Source organism: Puntigrus tetrazona, chromosome 5, assembly GCF_018831695.1.
Source record: "Puntigrus tetrazona isolate hp1 chromosome 5, ASM1883169v1, whole genome shotgun sequence".
In the NCBI taxonomy this organism is placed as follows: Eukaryota; Metazoa; Chordata; class Actinopteri; order Cypriniformes; family Cyprinidae; genus Puntigrus; species Puntigrus tetrazona.
The window spans coordinates 8,673,496-8,689,633 of NC_056703.1; the positions used below are offsets into that span (position 1 = coordinate 8,673,496).

The 16,138-nt window shown below is 37.6% G+C and overlaps 2 protein-coding genes and 1 long non-coding RNA gene across 3 annotated transcripts; 2 read left to right on the forward strand and 1 right to left on the reverse strand.

Annotated features, from left to right (window-relative positions):
- Positions 1 to 733: 733 nt before the first annotated feature.
- On the reverse strand, positions 734 to 4,088 carry LOC122345093. Its single transcript, XR_006250971.1, has 2 exons — positions 3,952 to 4,088; positions 734 to 2,532 (listed from the first exon to the last, which is right to left on the reverse strand). It is a non-coding gene; the product is annotated as an uncharacterized LOC122345093 (long non-coding RNA).
- Positions 4,006 to 11,728, forward strand: LOC122345092 (ectonucleoside triphosphate diphosphohydrolase 2-like). Its single transcript, XM_043238925.1, has 9 exons — positions 4,006 to 4,138; positions 7,626 to 7,743; positions 8,463 to 8,613; positions 8,711 to 8,870; positions 8,971 to 9,198; positions 9,303 to 9,566; positions 9,820 to 9,939; positions 10,203 to 10,337; positions 10,975 to 11,728. The coding sequence occupies exons 1-9, from the start codon at positions 4,010 to 4,012 to the stop codon at positions 11,176 to 11,178; spliced, it is 1,509 nt and encodes a 502-aa protein (XP_043094860.1). The 5' UTR covers positions 4,006 to 4,009; the 3' UTR covers positions 11,179 to 11,728.
- A 734-nt stretch (positions 11,729 to 12,462) lies between these two features.
- On the forward strand, positions 12,463 to 16,123 carry LOC122344920 (ectonucleoside triphosphate diphosphohydrolase 2-like). Its single transcript, XM_043238565.1, has 9 exons — positions 12,463 to 12,664; positions 13,065 to 13,182; positions 13,255 to 13,405; positions 13,605 to 13,764; positions 13,874 to 14,101; positions 14,202 to 14,465; positions 14,850 to 14,969; positions 15,192 to 15,326; positions 15,410 to 16,123. Exons 1-9 carry the CDS (start codon positions 12,536 to 12,538, stop codon positions 15,608 to 15,610), a joined length of 1,506 nt encoding a protein of 501 aa, XP_043094500.1. The 5' UTR covers positions 12,463 to 12,535; the 3' UTR covers positions 15,611 to 16,123.
- Positions 16,124 to 16,138: the final 15 nt, after the last annotated feature.

Here is a 16,138-nt window from a genome sequence, read left to right on the forward strand (position 1 = left end):
ATTCATTACTCAGAATTCAGCACACTCATTCGCATTCATTATTCAAAAAAAAATATGAAATATGCCACAATAATGTTTATCATCAGTATCTTGGCACCACTCTGCTCTCGTGGGGATATTGCACAGCATGAAAGCACGCACAGCCATTTGTTTCACTGTCACGATCAAGGCAAAAAAACAACAACTGACTAAATCTATTTTAATCTTTCAGGGCTTTCTGAAATATGTGGAAGCGGTTGTGAGTTTTCTTACAGTAGGTACAAATAATGTACTGTTTTGGGGTGTTCGTTCATATCTGCAGCCACCGGCTGGTGCATGGAAAACGTAATTTTTCGAATCACAGAAAATTAATTATCATTGCACAATCCGCCTCTCACATTAAACAGACATGGTCACAATCTGGTGTGGAGAAGGTGTTGTGCCAAGACGGGAGAGGAGGAGCTGTTCTGAATCTGTTTGTTTTGACATTTTGAGCAGAAGTAATCCAAACAGGAGTACAGGTCAGCGACTGGACAAACCCTGGGGCATCGTGAAACCTGATGCGTGTTTGTCTTCGTAAGCTAGCAGTCCTGCATCAACTGGAAAGGTAGGCTTTTATTGGCGTTTATATTGCATTTGTGTTATAGCTGCCACGGTAGACGAATCGGCGTGTTTACCTCTCACTGATATCTATGCAGTTAATTTGGCATTTCAGTAAACTTGGACGTTCGGTTAAAAAAAGCCATGATGCACGTCTAGTTTATTTATTTATTTTAAATATAAGTCTTCCATTTAGAGTCTATTTCATGGCATTTGTTGGTTAAAAACATGATCAAAACGTGTTGGCTTATAAAGATTGGATTTAGCACCTAGTCAGAATAAGATTTTTACGCATTTCCACGTTTGGGAGATGCTATCAAGCTATAAAGCCTATCAAGCTACAAGTGAATCATAATTTGAAGCAGTTTAACTACAGTCAAGTTATAAACAAAATGTAACTAACTGCATCAAATATACCAAAGGGGAATGTTTTAATAAATTAATGTGCACAATCATAAAATGTATCATTTAATCAGAGGCATAAAAACATTAGAATGGTAGCTTGAGCAGGTAAATTCCTACTTAATAACTGCAACAAAAACACACATTTACATTTATCAATTCATATTTATAGTAATAGTACAGGGAGTCTGAACAAACTGATTCAGTCAAAGGGTTATTTCACTCAAAAATGAAAACTCCTGAAGTTGTTCCAAACCCGTAAGACCTTGATTAATCACAAATTAAGATGTTCTGGGTGAAATCTGAGAGCTCTCTGACCCTCCACTGATAGCAAGGAAACTACCTTGATGGAGACACAAGCTAGCAAGGACATCAGTAAAATAGTCTGTGACTTCAGGGATCTAACTGAACGTTTACAAAGATGCGAGAACACTTTTTGTGCGCCATATCTTCTGCCATTTTGGAGAACAGTGTAAGTACAATCAATGTAATCAGCCTTGTTTGCATTCAGGATAAAGCATTCGCATGCTGAGGGTAAACAGTGCTGATTACTTTCATTACGTTCCGTTTCTCTTCTAAATGGCGGAAGATGATAAGAATTGTTGAATAAATTATGTTATTATTTTCTGTGCACACCAAACTTATGCTCGCTGCTTCGTACACTTAAAGTTGAACCCCTAAAGTCACATGGACTATTTTACTGATGCATTTTACTTTACTGTCCTTGCTTTGTTTTTGTGCCTTGATCGTTGTAGTATCCCTGCTGTCTATGGAGGGTCAGAGAGCTCTCAGATTTCATGAAAAATATCTTAATTTGTGTTTCGAAGCTGAACGAATGTCTTACGGGTTTGGAACAAGACGGTGAGTAATTAATGACTCAGTTTTCTTTTTTGGGTGAACTGTCCCTTTAAAAAACGTCGCCGTTCTAAACCCTGAAACGCTTAACAGCGAGGTTGGCGTAACTTTTTATCCCAGGGTTATGAAACCATACTTTGGAAGAACAACACTATTAAGAAAATAAATGAACTTTCACACCACTGAAAATGTAGCGCATTTATACCCTATGAATTCCGTGAATGAAAAGACTGTGTTTGCATATTTACGACAGAAAAAATAAATAAATCACAAAAGCCTAGCCTGACCCGTGCAACAGGAACCGCAATATTCATCTAATCTCTGCGGCCCTGCCACTTGTTTTTCTCACAGCAGGCATCTTGTAAGGATCTCCGAGTGCTCCCCGTACAATGAGCGCAGCGCAAACAAAAGATTCGGTCGTGTCTCTGTATCCACATCAGCGGCCGGGATCTGGGCTGAAGAGATCTCTGTGGAGATTCACACGTCTCGCTGATGAGAGCTGTCAAAACGGATGCTTCCTGGACAAACAGCGCCTCCTGCTGGGCAGCCTGGTAATGCTGGCCCTGTGTGGCATGGTGCTGCTTCTGCTCTGGAACTACCAGTGTTTCATAGTTAACCACATGTGCCAGGACCCGGAGCACAGCTCGGAGTATGTGCTGTTTGATAGGGATGAGCAGAGGCTTTCTTCATATGGACCTGCGTAAAGCCGTGATGATAAATATTGTTATTTTTTGAGCTATTAATTTGATCTTTAACCTGACAGAAACCAATACTGCAGTAAATGTATAGGTGAATCATGAGTAGCACTTGTAGACATATGAATATAAAATGGAATGTAAATAGATGTTAAATTATAATAGCCCAGTTCGATTTTTCATACTGCCTATAATTTGTGTTTATGTTGCATAATGCAGGCCCTGCTTAAACAAACATTAAATAAATCCTCTTGGCACACAAGCACTTTCTATGATGAATGACTCTGCATCTGCTCATAGTATTCAATAGGCGACATTCCCTGCAGTACAGTATAAGCTCAGTGTGATAACGGTCATGTTACACACCTTAAAGGTTTCTGTAGTTTTGTTTACCATCCTGGTGACAGATTTATTTCAACATTCAGGGATAAGCCCCGTCTAAAAAAAACATTGAGATCTTTTTCTTGTTTGAAGCCTTACAACCTGCCATGCAGCCTTGTTCGTCTGTTTAGCACTTGACCCACACCAGACAGCAGCGTTAATCACACATTCAAACAACGGAAATGGAAAAAAAAAACCTGTTATAACTTTCATAAGGCATGAACTTTTTTTTTATGATGCACTGCTTCCAGTACACAAAATGCAACGCTGTTTCTTTGACAAAAGGTGACAGAATAGAGTAGCGTGGGGCCAGTCGTAACAAAAGTATGTTGTCACAAGGGTTATATCTTAGTAAATACCATTCAAGTATTTTTCACAAGTGTGTGTGTGCATGTGCATGTGCTCTCAAAAAGCAGTATATAGTATTTTTTCTTGAATTTTTGTTCATCTTCACGCTCAAAGTATAACGCAATAGCCTACAAGCAGAATAATTTTATGTATTTTATCTAAGTAAAACTATATTATAATCATATCATCAACCATGCATTCGCTGAAGTCAGCTATGTAAAAAAAAAAAATAAAAAAAAATTTGGCTGAGTGTGTTTTTAGGATACTCTGTCAAGTCGCGTGCGTTTTTAAATGCATTTATTTCACATACAGCGATTTGATAGGCCTATATTAGTAGCCTACATTTCCGAGTATTTTCCTCTGGGCAGCAACTCTTGTTTCATAGCTTTAAAAAAAAATACACTGGAGTAATATACCACATACATTGCCAGTAATGTATATAGCATAGAAAAATACTATACAAAAATGAAAAAGAAACTCGCTCTATGCAGAAGCATAGCAAACACTCAACAGTCTTGTTATACGTTTGAATTAGTCAAGCAGTTTATAAAGCATCTGATTTACTAAACAACAGCGTAACAGCGAGAACCTGTTGCGCCACGGACACATGACGAAGAACAATGTAGCTTGTGCCATGCCCACTTTGGTTTACCGGCTCGCAGCCTGTATTTAACAGGCGTCACAATAGTACCTGACTTGCCAACGAATGTCTTCGCAGTCATTTGTCTTGCGTGCATCGCGTCGCTTCGATGGTATCCATGGGCAACCAACAGCAATGCCGGATCATTACCGCGACCGCGGCTCTGTTTCTGGCAGTCTGCGGCATTCTTCTGCTCGTCGTACCCACCGAAGACGTCAAAGAGCCGCCAGAGTTTATGGTAATAATTTTTTTTTTCTCTCATTCGTGACACGCACAGGCTCCAAATCCCAAAGAGGCGGAAAGGAACCTTTCGCGCATTCCCGCGACGTTTCGCCGGGCGCGTTAAAAAGACTGCGAGGACAAGAAATAAGAAGCTTATCTGTATGGCATTGTTCCGTTTCCGGTCTTACCTGACTTGTCTTGCTCAGGGTGAAGTGTGCTTTTGTGAAGCTCGCTGATTTGCACCACCGGAGAAACCATGGAGACTCTCTCTCACATTAAAAACTGCAGAAGTTAAAATTATTTTCTCTCTAATTTCCCCCCTTTCAGTAGCTAATTTAGCATATATATGTATAGCCTAATATACACAACCTGTCAAATCGTTCCACGAGTATATTTGTAGCAATTGTGTGGCTCAAAATAAAATAAAAAAATCTTTATTTCCAAAAATCATTGGGATTTTAAGCAAAGATCATGTTCCGTGACGTTGTTTTGTAAATTTTCTACCATAACTGTATCAAAACGTAATTTTTGATTAGTAATATGCACTGCTAAGAACTTCATTTGGACAACAGGCGATTTTCTCAATATTTAGATTTTTTTTGCGCCCTCAGATTCCAGATTTTCGAATAGTTGTGTCTCAACCAAATATTTTTTGGTTGTATTTCAAACAACCAAACCATACATAATTGCAAAGCTTATTTATTCCCCTTTCAGGTGGTGTATAAATCTCAGTTAAAAATAAAATGACCCTTTTGACTGGTTTTGTGGTCCAGGCTCACATTTCAAGATATCATTCGAATTATATCTTGTAATTTGTGCAAACCTAGATTACAATTTTTTTTTATCACCAGAGTGAATGTGGATAATTTGTAACTCTTGTGAGAGGGGTAACTGATTTTGGTAACTTGGTAACCACTGATCTGTAACGGATCGGTGTCGGTGGCCCTGATAAATATCTGCAGTTGTTCACATCACAGCAAAATGCTTTCTGAGAAGCTAAATTAATGCATTTAGTCTACTAGTGTGAATATGTAACATGTAAGGCATTGTAAGTAAAACGGAGAGCGTTTAAAAGTTTTCAACAATCTAATGCTGCCTTGTCGGGTTTGATGACCTTGCCGTGTATCAGAAATAGGTCACAGTTTTTTGTGTACGTTCAAATGTATATACACTTTAATTTAAACTTTAACATTTTTTGCCTCCAAAGGCAATACTAAATAAAATTCATAGTTGTCCAATTTTTTGCATGTTCCTGCTGCCAAATCCATGCCATTTCAGATTAGCATGTCCAAGCTGTTTTTTGGAACGTCATTTACATCAGCTCAGAGCTAATGACCATAAATCTTTGCCATGGTTCATGTTAGCTCATAACAGAGTGCAATTTAATGACCATAATCCATCAGGGCAGTTTTAAAAGTGTCCGAGTGCTTAAAATAGACCCTCACAAACAATGAAATACATCATTACATACTTATATCATACATTACATCCATTTGAAGACAACAATAAAAGTTGAATGCAGCTGATATGCATCACAGAAACGTGATTTTCAATGTTCTTATCAGATAGATATTGCAGTTAATTAATATCTATATAATGCTGTCATATAAATGTTAAAATATTCAGAGTAAAAAAAAATATTTCATGAAAAATACTAATTCTTAATTGCCTTTGTCTGCATGACCATGCAATGCAATTTTACCCAATGGCACACTTGCCAAACTTTAATTTTTTATAGTAATTCTCCAGCTGTGATCCTTTTTGATTTACAGTTTTATACACAAAAGCTCTTGTTTATATTGGCTGGATCCCATTGTTTGTATTTCCCAGCCGTTTTGATTCAATGCTTTAATCCCTTTTCCTTCTTAAACATGACAGTGAGTCATTGTGCTATTGAAGATCTGGGACTTTTGCATATAGTATTTGTACCAGTATGTTCCTCGTACACACCCATTACTGTTCAATTACTTAACAGCACTTCAGCATATTTTGACAATTCCGTTTCGCTGCAGGGTAACATAATTTCTTAAAAACTAGGTACACAGGTGACTGATGGCATAATTTGAGCCCCATTGGCATAGAAAGGCAAACTTGAACATGTTTCGAGTCGCTTATTGTGCTAAAAGGAGCTGTTAGACACTGTATTTATACTAAGCTAAAATGGCTGTATGCAAACCGTAAGCAAAGTCTGGAAGGCAAGATACGCACTTTGAAAAGATTATCATGGTTTGCATGAATGAATACAGTTCAGGCAGTGTCTTGCCCAAAATACACAATCCTTCGGAAAGCATGTAATGCAGGTGTGCAGTGGGATGAAAACGAGAGTCTGTGGCTTATGCAAAAGATGCTTGGTTTTTTTTTTTATATCTTTAAGTTATTCAACATTCATAATAGACATTGAGCAAACATTTTACGCTACTTTAAAGAAGTGTTTAAGTAAATCCTATTCATATTTGCAGATGCGGCTACAGAGGTGAAACGTGTTCACTGGAGTAATCAGCATTAGACTGTGAATTAGCCAAGGAGCAGGCCTGAGCATTCAACATAAATGAGTTTTTAAAGAAGCAAAATTGTGCACGGGACAGGTTGATTAGTCAGAAAACCTCAAGTATTAACTAATTTTACCAAAGAGGAGATTTTTTTAACAAGATATTCAGCTTCTCAGTAAAAACTAGGTGTAATAATAAAAAACTAGGTTAGTTCCCACGTCTAATTTTTAAATACACACCCTGTTTTCAGCAGCATGATGAGACCCAAATAACTTGGGGCGGGTTACACCACTCATGTGCAAGTTATAACTTCCAGTTAGTCATAAATCAGTTATATATATATATATATATATATATATATATATATATATATATATATATACACACTACTAAATATTTGAGCGTTGTACCATTAAAGTTGAAGTGTGACTCTTCAAGAATCCTCTGTCCAGGAGTAAAGGCTGGAATAAAATAGCAGACTGATCAATCAATGAACAATAAACCCATGTCAGACTTCGATTATGTTCCTCAGTCCGATTATGTTCCCAATTCGGACAAATAAAAACAAAAAAAATCTAAAATAACCATTTAGCCTATTTTAATATATTTATTTTAATATATATTACATTTTCAGCAGGCATTACAGTTTTCATAAATCCTCCATATATTTTTCCAATATGCTGATTTGGGTTTCTTATTATTGTCAATGTTGCGCTGCTGCTTTTTTTGTGCAAGCTGTGATACGTGTTTTTTAGAATTTCTTGTTTTGTTGAATAGAAAGTTCAAAAGAGCAGCATTTATTGAAAAAGGAAAATGTGGTACCGTTATAAATCTTTTATTTACACTTTAATGTGTGCTTTTTTAGCTGGATAAAAGCATTTGCATAAAATCTAATTCATTGTGTATATTTTGGCAGGTTGTCTGTGTATGCTTGTCTTCACTCGCAACCAAATCCTTGTCACCACAGGTTTTTACCCGTTGCCTTGTTTTTTTAATTGTTGTGTTTGTTCTCAGTATGGAATTGTCCTGGATGCTGGATCCTCTCATACGGCCATGTTCATCTACAAATGGCCAGCAGACAAGCAGAACGGTACCGGCATAGTGAGTCAACACAGCGAATGTCATGCCAAAGGTGAGTATTTAATGATAAATGGCTTATGATGTTGCTCATTTGAAAGTCTCTTGATAAAAACGTCCGTTATGAAACTACATGCAAATGTCAAAGATAAGACTGAAAGGAAAAGAACAGTTTAACAGGGACAGAGACTGCTAAAACCTTGTGCAATACAGTAGCTTAAAATACATGGTTTTGACTTGATTTTTTTAACAGTTTACTCAAAATTTAAACAAAGACGGTGGATGTTTTACTTTATTTATATAAAAGTATAGAAATTAATTAGTGCTTGATCCTTTTGTGAGGGGGGTTTTGCACTAAAACAATTATATTTGGACTGAGACATGGCATTCTCAAGAAGAGTGCAGAATTGCAACATGTTGTTGCCCGCTTCCTTTTTTTATGGTAGTGCCTTAAGTTTGCCCTTTGAAAATTGCATCACTTTGGCTCAGTCTTCCACTCTTCTTTAGGGCTTTAACAGAATCAGGATCTTGAACTCCTAGTACCCCTGAAATATTGCTGAGTGGCAATGTTCCACGGAAACATCTGGAACAATCACCTTAAAAATGGTTGCATTTATGGTAGTCAAGTTTTTTGTGTCATCCAAGTCAGTGAAATAGGAACTGATAGTTCTTGCCAATGAAAGGGTTATGAGACATTAAGAGGAATTCTGTCATTCTTTTGAGCTGACTGAGGACTTGACCTCTCTCTTCCTCTCTCTCACTTTCTCTAATCAGGAGGCGGGATCTCCAGTTATGCTGGTGACAAAGGAGGAGCAGCAGGTAGTCTTGAGGAATGCATTGAACAAGCCATGCAGGAGATCCCAAAATCAAGACACAAACTCACTCCTGTGTATCTCGGGGCCACAGCGGGCATGAGACTACTGAAGTGAGACACAAAGCTCTTTGTGACGAAAGCTGCTTTTGTAACCAAGTTTATTAGATTTTTCTGAAATACAAATATGCATTTGTGTTCTATCAAACAGTATTTCTAAACCCAAAGAGTCGGATGCGATTTTGAAGGAAGTGGCAGACAAACTGAAGACCTACCCGTTCAGCTTCAAAGGGGCCACCATCTTAAGTGGACAAGAAGAGGGAGCTTATGGATGGGTCACAGTCAACTACCTGCTTGAGAATTACATTAAGGTATATTGTTAGCCATACTGTGTATCTCACAACATCTTAATGTCCTTTACTAAATTTGTTACTGGCCATTACCCTACATTTTTCTCTCTCATGTCTCTAGTATGGTTTTGTGGGTCAGTGGCTGTCTCCAGGCAGAGACACGGTTGGTGCTCTAGACTTTGGTGGAGCTTCTACTCAGATCACCTTTGAAACAAAACAGATAGTGGAGAACAAGGACAATCTGATGAATCTGCGGCTGTACGGACGAGACTATAAGATTTACACTCAGAGTTTTCTGTGTTACGGGAGAGATCAGGTGTTACTCAGACTGCTGGGACTTCTGATTACGGTTAAGTGCAAACTTTTAGACTAAATGATCATCAGTCAATCTGATTAAATGATTTGATCATATTTAGAGTATATCTTCTGATGTTTTCTCTTTACATCTTACAGACTCAGGGTTCAGATCGCTCCATAGTTCACCCCTGCTATCCTGCAGGATACAGTAACACCATAAAGCTGAGCAGTGTGTTTGATACTCCATGCAATAAAAGACCAACTCCTTATAAACCTGATGATGACCTGCAAATCAAAGGCACAGGAAACTACGATCAATGCCTGGGAAACGTTTCTCGTCTCTTCTCTTTTAACAACTGTTCTTATTCCAGATGCTCTTTTGATGGAGTCTTTCAGCCCAACGTTACTGGAAACTTTATGGTACGACATTCTAGAGTGCTTAATATAGAACATTTAAACCTTGTGGTATATATATATATATATATATCCTTCATCTCTCATGCCTTTGGCAACATTAATGTCTGTACATGTAAGCAGTTATTAAGTAAGACAGCTCAAAGCATTAAAATAAATAATAAATTCATTTTCTGGCCACTCAGTGTCATGATTGCATGTGTCATTATTATGGTTACGCAATCTCTTTCCAACACATTTTTTTCTTTCTCTGGCACAGGCATTTTCTGCTTTTTTCTACACCCATTCCTTTCTTAAGGAAGCAACAGGCATCAGCATCACGTCCCCAGAATATTTAGAGGACGCTACCCGTGTTGTCTGCAACATGAGCTTTCAGGAGGTACCACCCTGCCGAGCTAATTTTGTGCCTTGCTATTCTGAGATGACTTTCCCCATATCTCAGCAATCAACCAGTGACTGAGTCTCAGGAACCTGCTTTATCTTATATGAAGACATTATTTTATATGTACACTCTCTTATTTGTTTTATTTTCAAATGAAGCAATAGCGAATATGTAACGGACGACTTATTTATTCAGCCTACTTTTATTAAATGACTTACAGATATTCCGCTCAACTTTCTCTTTCATTCTCTTTGCCCTAGATGAAAAATAAGGTTCAGGGTCAGGAAAGCCGTCTGAAGGACTACTGTGCTGTCTCTGCCTTTGTGCAGATGCTCCTGGTCAATGGATATGGCTTTGACTTTTTCTCCTTTCAGCACATCTCCTTCCAAAAGAAGGTAGTTAAGTCTATTTGCAAAAACACTCTATTTACCTCCTTAATGCACATTCTCTATTTATAGGCACACAACATTTTCTTTTAAACCACCAATCCCTTTTAATTTTTAACCCCTTCCCTCCAAACATTTGTCACATGCAAAGCACTTTTCACTGTCAGGTCTAATGTCTCATGCATAAAGTCAAGTACTACGTTTCATTGTATTTTTAATTTAAAAAATATATATATACTGTATATTAATCACACACATGACTAACATGAATTGTAATAGCTTTTGTGTTGATTTAAAGGAATAGTTTACTAACTGTTTTGTTTCATCATCAGAACAGATTTAGAATAATTTAGCATCACTTGCTCACCAGTGGATCCTCTGCAGTGAATGGGTACCGCCAGATTGAGATTTGTTAATAAACACATGCAGCTTTTCACATCACTGGGCATTTATTGATGTATTATTGTAATGCTTTAATCAGCTGTTTGAACTCTTTTAATGGCTCCCAATCACTAAAGAGGATCCACCGGTGAGTTAAATTTCTTCAATGTTTTGAAGGATGAGTTCGTGTGAACTTTTCCCTTCAGCTTGGTGAAAAGTGGACCCCTCTAGGTAAAAAAACTTTACATGTTGCTTTGGTTTGCAGGCGGGGGACACATCTGTCGGCTGGTCCCTTGGCTACATGCTAAGCCTAAGCAACCTGCTGCCTGCTGAAGATGTTTTACTGAGGAAATCACTGCGCTCGGGCGCCTGGAGTGCTCTGATCATCCTCTTTTGCTTCCTTCTTATTGTGGCGCTTTGTTTTTTGTTGCGATCCCTTCGTAAGAAAGACACCGACAATGTCCTTTAATGACGATGAGAGTTATTTTGTTCCCTGTGCATATTGTTATGCACTGTCCTTAGCAGGAATGCTTCTGTTTACCGTACACTGAAAACAACATGGATGCACAAAAGACCTTTTGCATCACATTTCATCAAACCTTTCTCATTTCAATAACCAGTTTCTTATCAAGCACATTTTATATAAATTCTACATTTTAGACGAGATTGTACAACAAGAGACTTAATGTTAGTAGTGTTAATACTACTATTTCAAGGACAATCATGTTAGGATGTCTATCTTTTCATAAAGTTGAATGTATGTTTGTTATGTATGCTGTGCCGCGCCTTAATATCATATAATGTATGCTTGTTCTGTAAACCAAAGTCAAAAGCACTGAAAACATTCAAAATGTAAAATCTTGAAGCTATGCAAATAGAAGAATGTGAATTTGAAATGGTATTGCCTGCTACTATTTTTGCTGAATTAAGAAGGCTTTTGTAGTATTAAATAAGTTAAAGTGTTTACTAATATTTCTGTTTTTTGTAGATATTAAAACACTGAATGTGTTTGTCCTTTAGTCCTTGTCTTGTCCTTGTAATAATGGCTCTGAAACACAGGTTTCTGTCCAATTAAATGTTCTCAAGACTGATAATGTCCCTCCACCTAACACCACCCTCACACAAATAGCATGCGGCCAATCGTGTTCAAGTCTGATGTAAAAGCAGACTACTGCCTGTTTAATAAAGAAAAGCCCTTAAAAATGTCTTGCCTAAATTTCAGAAGGGACAGAATCTGTTCACGTTTACACATTTACGTTTCCACCAACAGTTTTGCAATTCAATCCAAAATGTGGCTCTTCATTTTTCAATCATTTCTACTGAATATGTAATTCATAATTGATATGTACTTTGCTTTTCTAAATGCATATTGTCTTGTTATTAACGAGGAACAACACGTGATTTTATTTGCTGTAATGCCACCTAGTGTCAGATTGACGATTGCTTTCCTGAGAAGTTTTGTGTCTTTGTACTTCACAGTCCCTGACCTCTAAACGTTTTAAGGCACAAAACCTTTTTGTTGACCCTTAAACGTTTGCTTCAACTACTGCATTGTTCCAGCACTACGTACAACCATTTAAAAGCCCTGAACAGGCTACAGTTCTTACACACAATCAAAACGTATAGAGTCAACAGTACAAAAAAAAAAAAAAAAGATGAAGAAGCTCACCTTGACGTAAGACATGTCATATAAAGTTTACAATAACTTAATACACATAATATGGCAGAGCAGGTCGGACAGGTTGGTTTACTTTAGTCTTAACGTTAGCGTGTCAAGTCAGTATTCTACAAGATCCTGGCTACAGTCGACTGAAGTCGATCAGCATATGTCTTTACAGCAGATTACCATGCAATTGCAAATATGTACCGCATTCGCAGCTCTGTTTGTTTCACTTATAGGCATTCTTTTGCTCGTCGTCAACACTGGAGATGTCCAAGAACCAGCACAGCTCATGGTAATGACACTTTTGTTATTCACAAGTGAAATAGGCTACACATTTGACGAAGAAGACGCACGACACGAACGCCCAGACAGTGAGCGTTTAATGGATTGGATTAAAGAAAAAAAATCTGTCGAGAGGAAGATGAATCTCTTTCTGGCATGTGGCAGGCAGCCACTGAATCTCAACTGCCAACTTTAATGACACAAGGACTGGCTGCTTTTGAAGCGTGATTGCTCCTGCCATGAACAGATACATGAAATAGATTCTTGCGAAACCTCTTATTGAATAAGAAAAACTTCTGCAAATTTGCTAATGCAATTGATTTGAAAGAACATCCATTTTTTTAAGTTATAATAAATAGGTGATTTTTAACTTTAGTTTGGATTCTGGCTTCTGTTGTGTTTGTTTTCAGTATGGAATCGTCCTGGACGCTGGATCCTCTCATACTTCTATGTTCATTTACAAATGGCCGGCAGACAAGAAGAACGGTACCGGCATAGTGAGTCAACACAGCGAGTGTCATGCGAAGGGTGAGTATAGTGATAAGTGTAAGTTTCATACTTCTTCCATCCAAATTTTACATTTTTCTCTCTCCTACTCAGGAGGCGGGATCTCGAGTTATGCTGGTAACAAAGGAGGAGCAGCAGGTAGTCTTGAGGAATGCATGAATAAAGCCACGCAGGAGATCCCAAAATCAAGACACAAACTCACTCCTGTGTATCTCGGGGCCACAGCGGGCATGAGACTACTAAAGTAAGAGAGAAATTAAAAAATAAACACAGATTCCTTTTAGATGTTTATATTTAATGTATATTAGATTTTCAAAGCCCACTGTTACAGCAACCAATTTCAAATCACATGTTTATATACTGGAAAAGTTTGCGCTGAATAGAGTGGAAAGCTACATAATGAATCACAGATAACAAAAGCATGTTTTTGTCCGATCACACAGCATTTCTAAACCCAAAGAGTCGGATGCGGTTTTGAAGGAAGTGGCAGACAAACTGAAGACCTACCCGTTCAGCTTCAAAGGGGCCACCATCTTAAGTGGACGAGAAGAGGGAGCTTATGGATGGGTCACAGTCAACTACCTGCTTGAGAAATTTATTACTGTTGGTTCTGTTCTGATGTACAAAGATAAATATTTCCAGAGAATAATTTATAGTTGTCACTTGCGTTTATGTATGCTCTCTCTTTCTTTCTTATCCTTTTTTTCTCTAGTATGGTTTTGTGGGTCAGTGGCTGTCTCCAGGCAAAGACACGGCTGGTGCGCTAGACTTGGGAGGAGCTTCTACTCAGATCACCTTTGAAACAAAACAGATAGTGGAGAACAAGGACAATCTGATGAATCTGCGGCTGTACGGACGAGACTATAAGATTTACACTCAGAGTTTTCTGTGTTACGGGAGAAATCAGGTGTTACTCAGACTGCTGGCGCTTCTGATTACGGTTAAGTGCAAACTTTATAAATGATCATCAGTCAATCTGATTAAATGATTTGATCATATTTAGAGTATATCTTCTGATGTTTTCTCTTTACATCTTACAGACTCAGGGTTCAGATCGCTCCATAGTTCACCCCTGCTATCCTGCAGGATACAGTACCACCATAAAGCTGAGCAGTGTGTTTGATACTCCATGCAATAAAAGACCAACTCCTTATAAACCTGATGATGACCTGCAAATCAAAGGCACAGGAAACTACGATCAATGCCTGGCAAACGTTTCTCGTCTCTTCTCTTTTAACAACTGTTCTTATTCCAGATGCTCTTTTGATAAAGTGTTTCAGCCCAACGTTACTGGAAACTTTATGGTACGACATTCTAGAGTGCTTAATATAGAACATTTAAACCTCGTGCATTCAGTTCCATTGTATTGTTTTAAATATACCGTAATGACTAAAATAATAACAAAACCAAATGACATTCTGTTCTAGTAACATTTGGTCTTGCATTCTTACTGTAACGCAGATGAAACATTGTACTAAAATACTCTGACTTTACTCATGACAATGCAACAACTACTGAATATATAGCATGAAAAAGACAGCATGACAAGTAGGCCCTTATAAAAATGAATGAGTTCTTCTTAGTGAATCAAACACTGCACTCTGTTAATTGCTTTGGATCCCTAGATGCACTGTATTGTTTTAATATGATAAGGCCTACAGTAGCTAATTCCTTCTTATTTGGTGCAGGCATTTTCTGCTTTTTTCTACACTCATTCGTTCCTCCAGAAAGCTGCAGACATCACCATCACATCTCCAGCAGATTTAGAGGACGCCATTCATGTTGTCTGCAACATGAGCTTTCAGAAGGTAAATTTTAAATTGACTTGTCAGCAACTGACCAGAAAACATTCTACAACAATTTAGAGAACTTGCATTATTCCTCTATTTAAGGGTTGTTTTAGTTGTTTGTGGATTTCAGTCCCCCATTGTCAAAGTGTTTTACCAGACTTGTCAGAACAAATAAATCCTAAGCTTAGTTCTTAACAGGAAACAGGATATATCTCTTTCTAACTCACTTTTTTCTCTCAGATGCAGAATAAGTTTCCTGATGAAGGGAACCATTTGAGGGATTACTGTGCAGATTCCGTCCTTCTGCGGGTGCTCCTGATCAATGGATATGGCTTTAGCAATCTCTCCTTCCCATACATCTCCTTTAGGGAGAAAGTAAGACAACTTTATATGCAGTTTTTAAGGTATAATTGTCATATCTTGTAAAGCCAATGCTAACGTGTTTCTTTGGTTTGAAGGCTGAAGACACTTCTGTCGGCTGGTCTCTTGGCTACATGCTAAGTTTAAGCAACTTGCTGCCTGCTGAAAATGTGCTTGTGAGAAAAACACTGCGTCCAGATGCCTGGCGTGCTGCCGTCTTCCTCTTTTCAGCCCTTCTTATTGTGTCTATATTTTTTCTGCTGCGAATCTTCCAAAAGACCACTAAATTATGTTGTTAATCATTATGCCCATTTTTTTTTCTGTTGTTAGGGGTTATAAAGCTGAAAGTACATGCAGTAGCTTATATGGAAAAGTTTAAACTTTTGTATTGCCTTTTTTTAAAATGGTCAATTCATGTGTCATTGTAATTATTGTAAAGTATTAAATTGAGATTAATATGTAAAGATCTCTTCAGAAAAAATAGAACCAGCACAGTAACATCCCATCTGGTCTTTAAACTGCATTGCTTCAACTTCTTAATGACTTTGGTGAATGTGGACATTTAGAACAGGGAAATGTTTCTTTTTTAAGCCACTTGTGTTGCATAAACCTCTTAGTTTAGTTTCTGATCCTCAATCGGCTAAACATAACAGTATTGTGTATGGATGACCCACAGTTTATGAAAGTTCATCTTTGTATCTTTATTACGAAATTTTGACTTTTTATTTCATATTTTGTTTTCTTTTATTTTGTCCAAGAATTGTATTAAACTCTGGAATTAATGTAATAAAGACAAGTGTATTATTTCAACAGTAATGTTGAGCTTT

Excerpts from the sequence above, each read along its gene's own strand:
- LOC122345092 (XM_043238925.1), top strand. The coding sequence starts at position 4,010 with ATGGTATCCATGGGCAACCAACAGCAATGCCGGATCATTACCGCGACC. Across the intron at positions 8,871-8,970 it reads TGCTTGAGAATTACATTAAG|TATGGTTTTGTGGGTCAGTG; the intron begins GTATATTGTTAG and ends TCATGTCTCTAG. Across the intron at positions 9,940-10,202 it reads GCAACATGAGCTTTCAGGAG|ATGAAAAATAAGGTTCAGGG; the intron begins GTACCACCCTGC and ends TCTTTGCCCTAG.
- LOC122344920 (XM_043238565.1), top strand. The coding sequence starts at position 12,536 with ATGTCTTTACAGCAGATTACCATGCAATTGCAAATATGTACCGCATTC. Across the intron at positions 13,406-13,604 it reads GCGGGCATGAGACTACTAAA|CATTTCTAAACCCAAAGAGT; the intron begins GTAAGAGAGAAA and ends CCGATCACACAG. Across the intron at positions 14,102-14,201 it reads TGCTGGCGCTTCTGATTACG|ACTCAGGGTTCAGATCGCTC; the intron begins GTTAAGTGCAAA and ends TACATCTTACAG.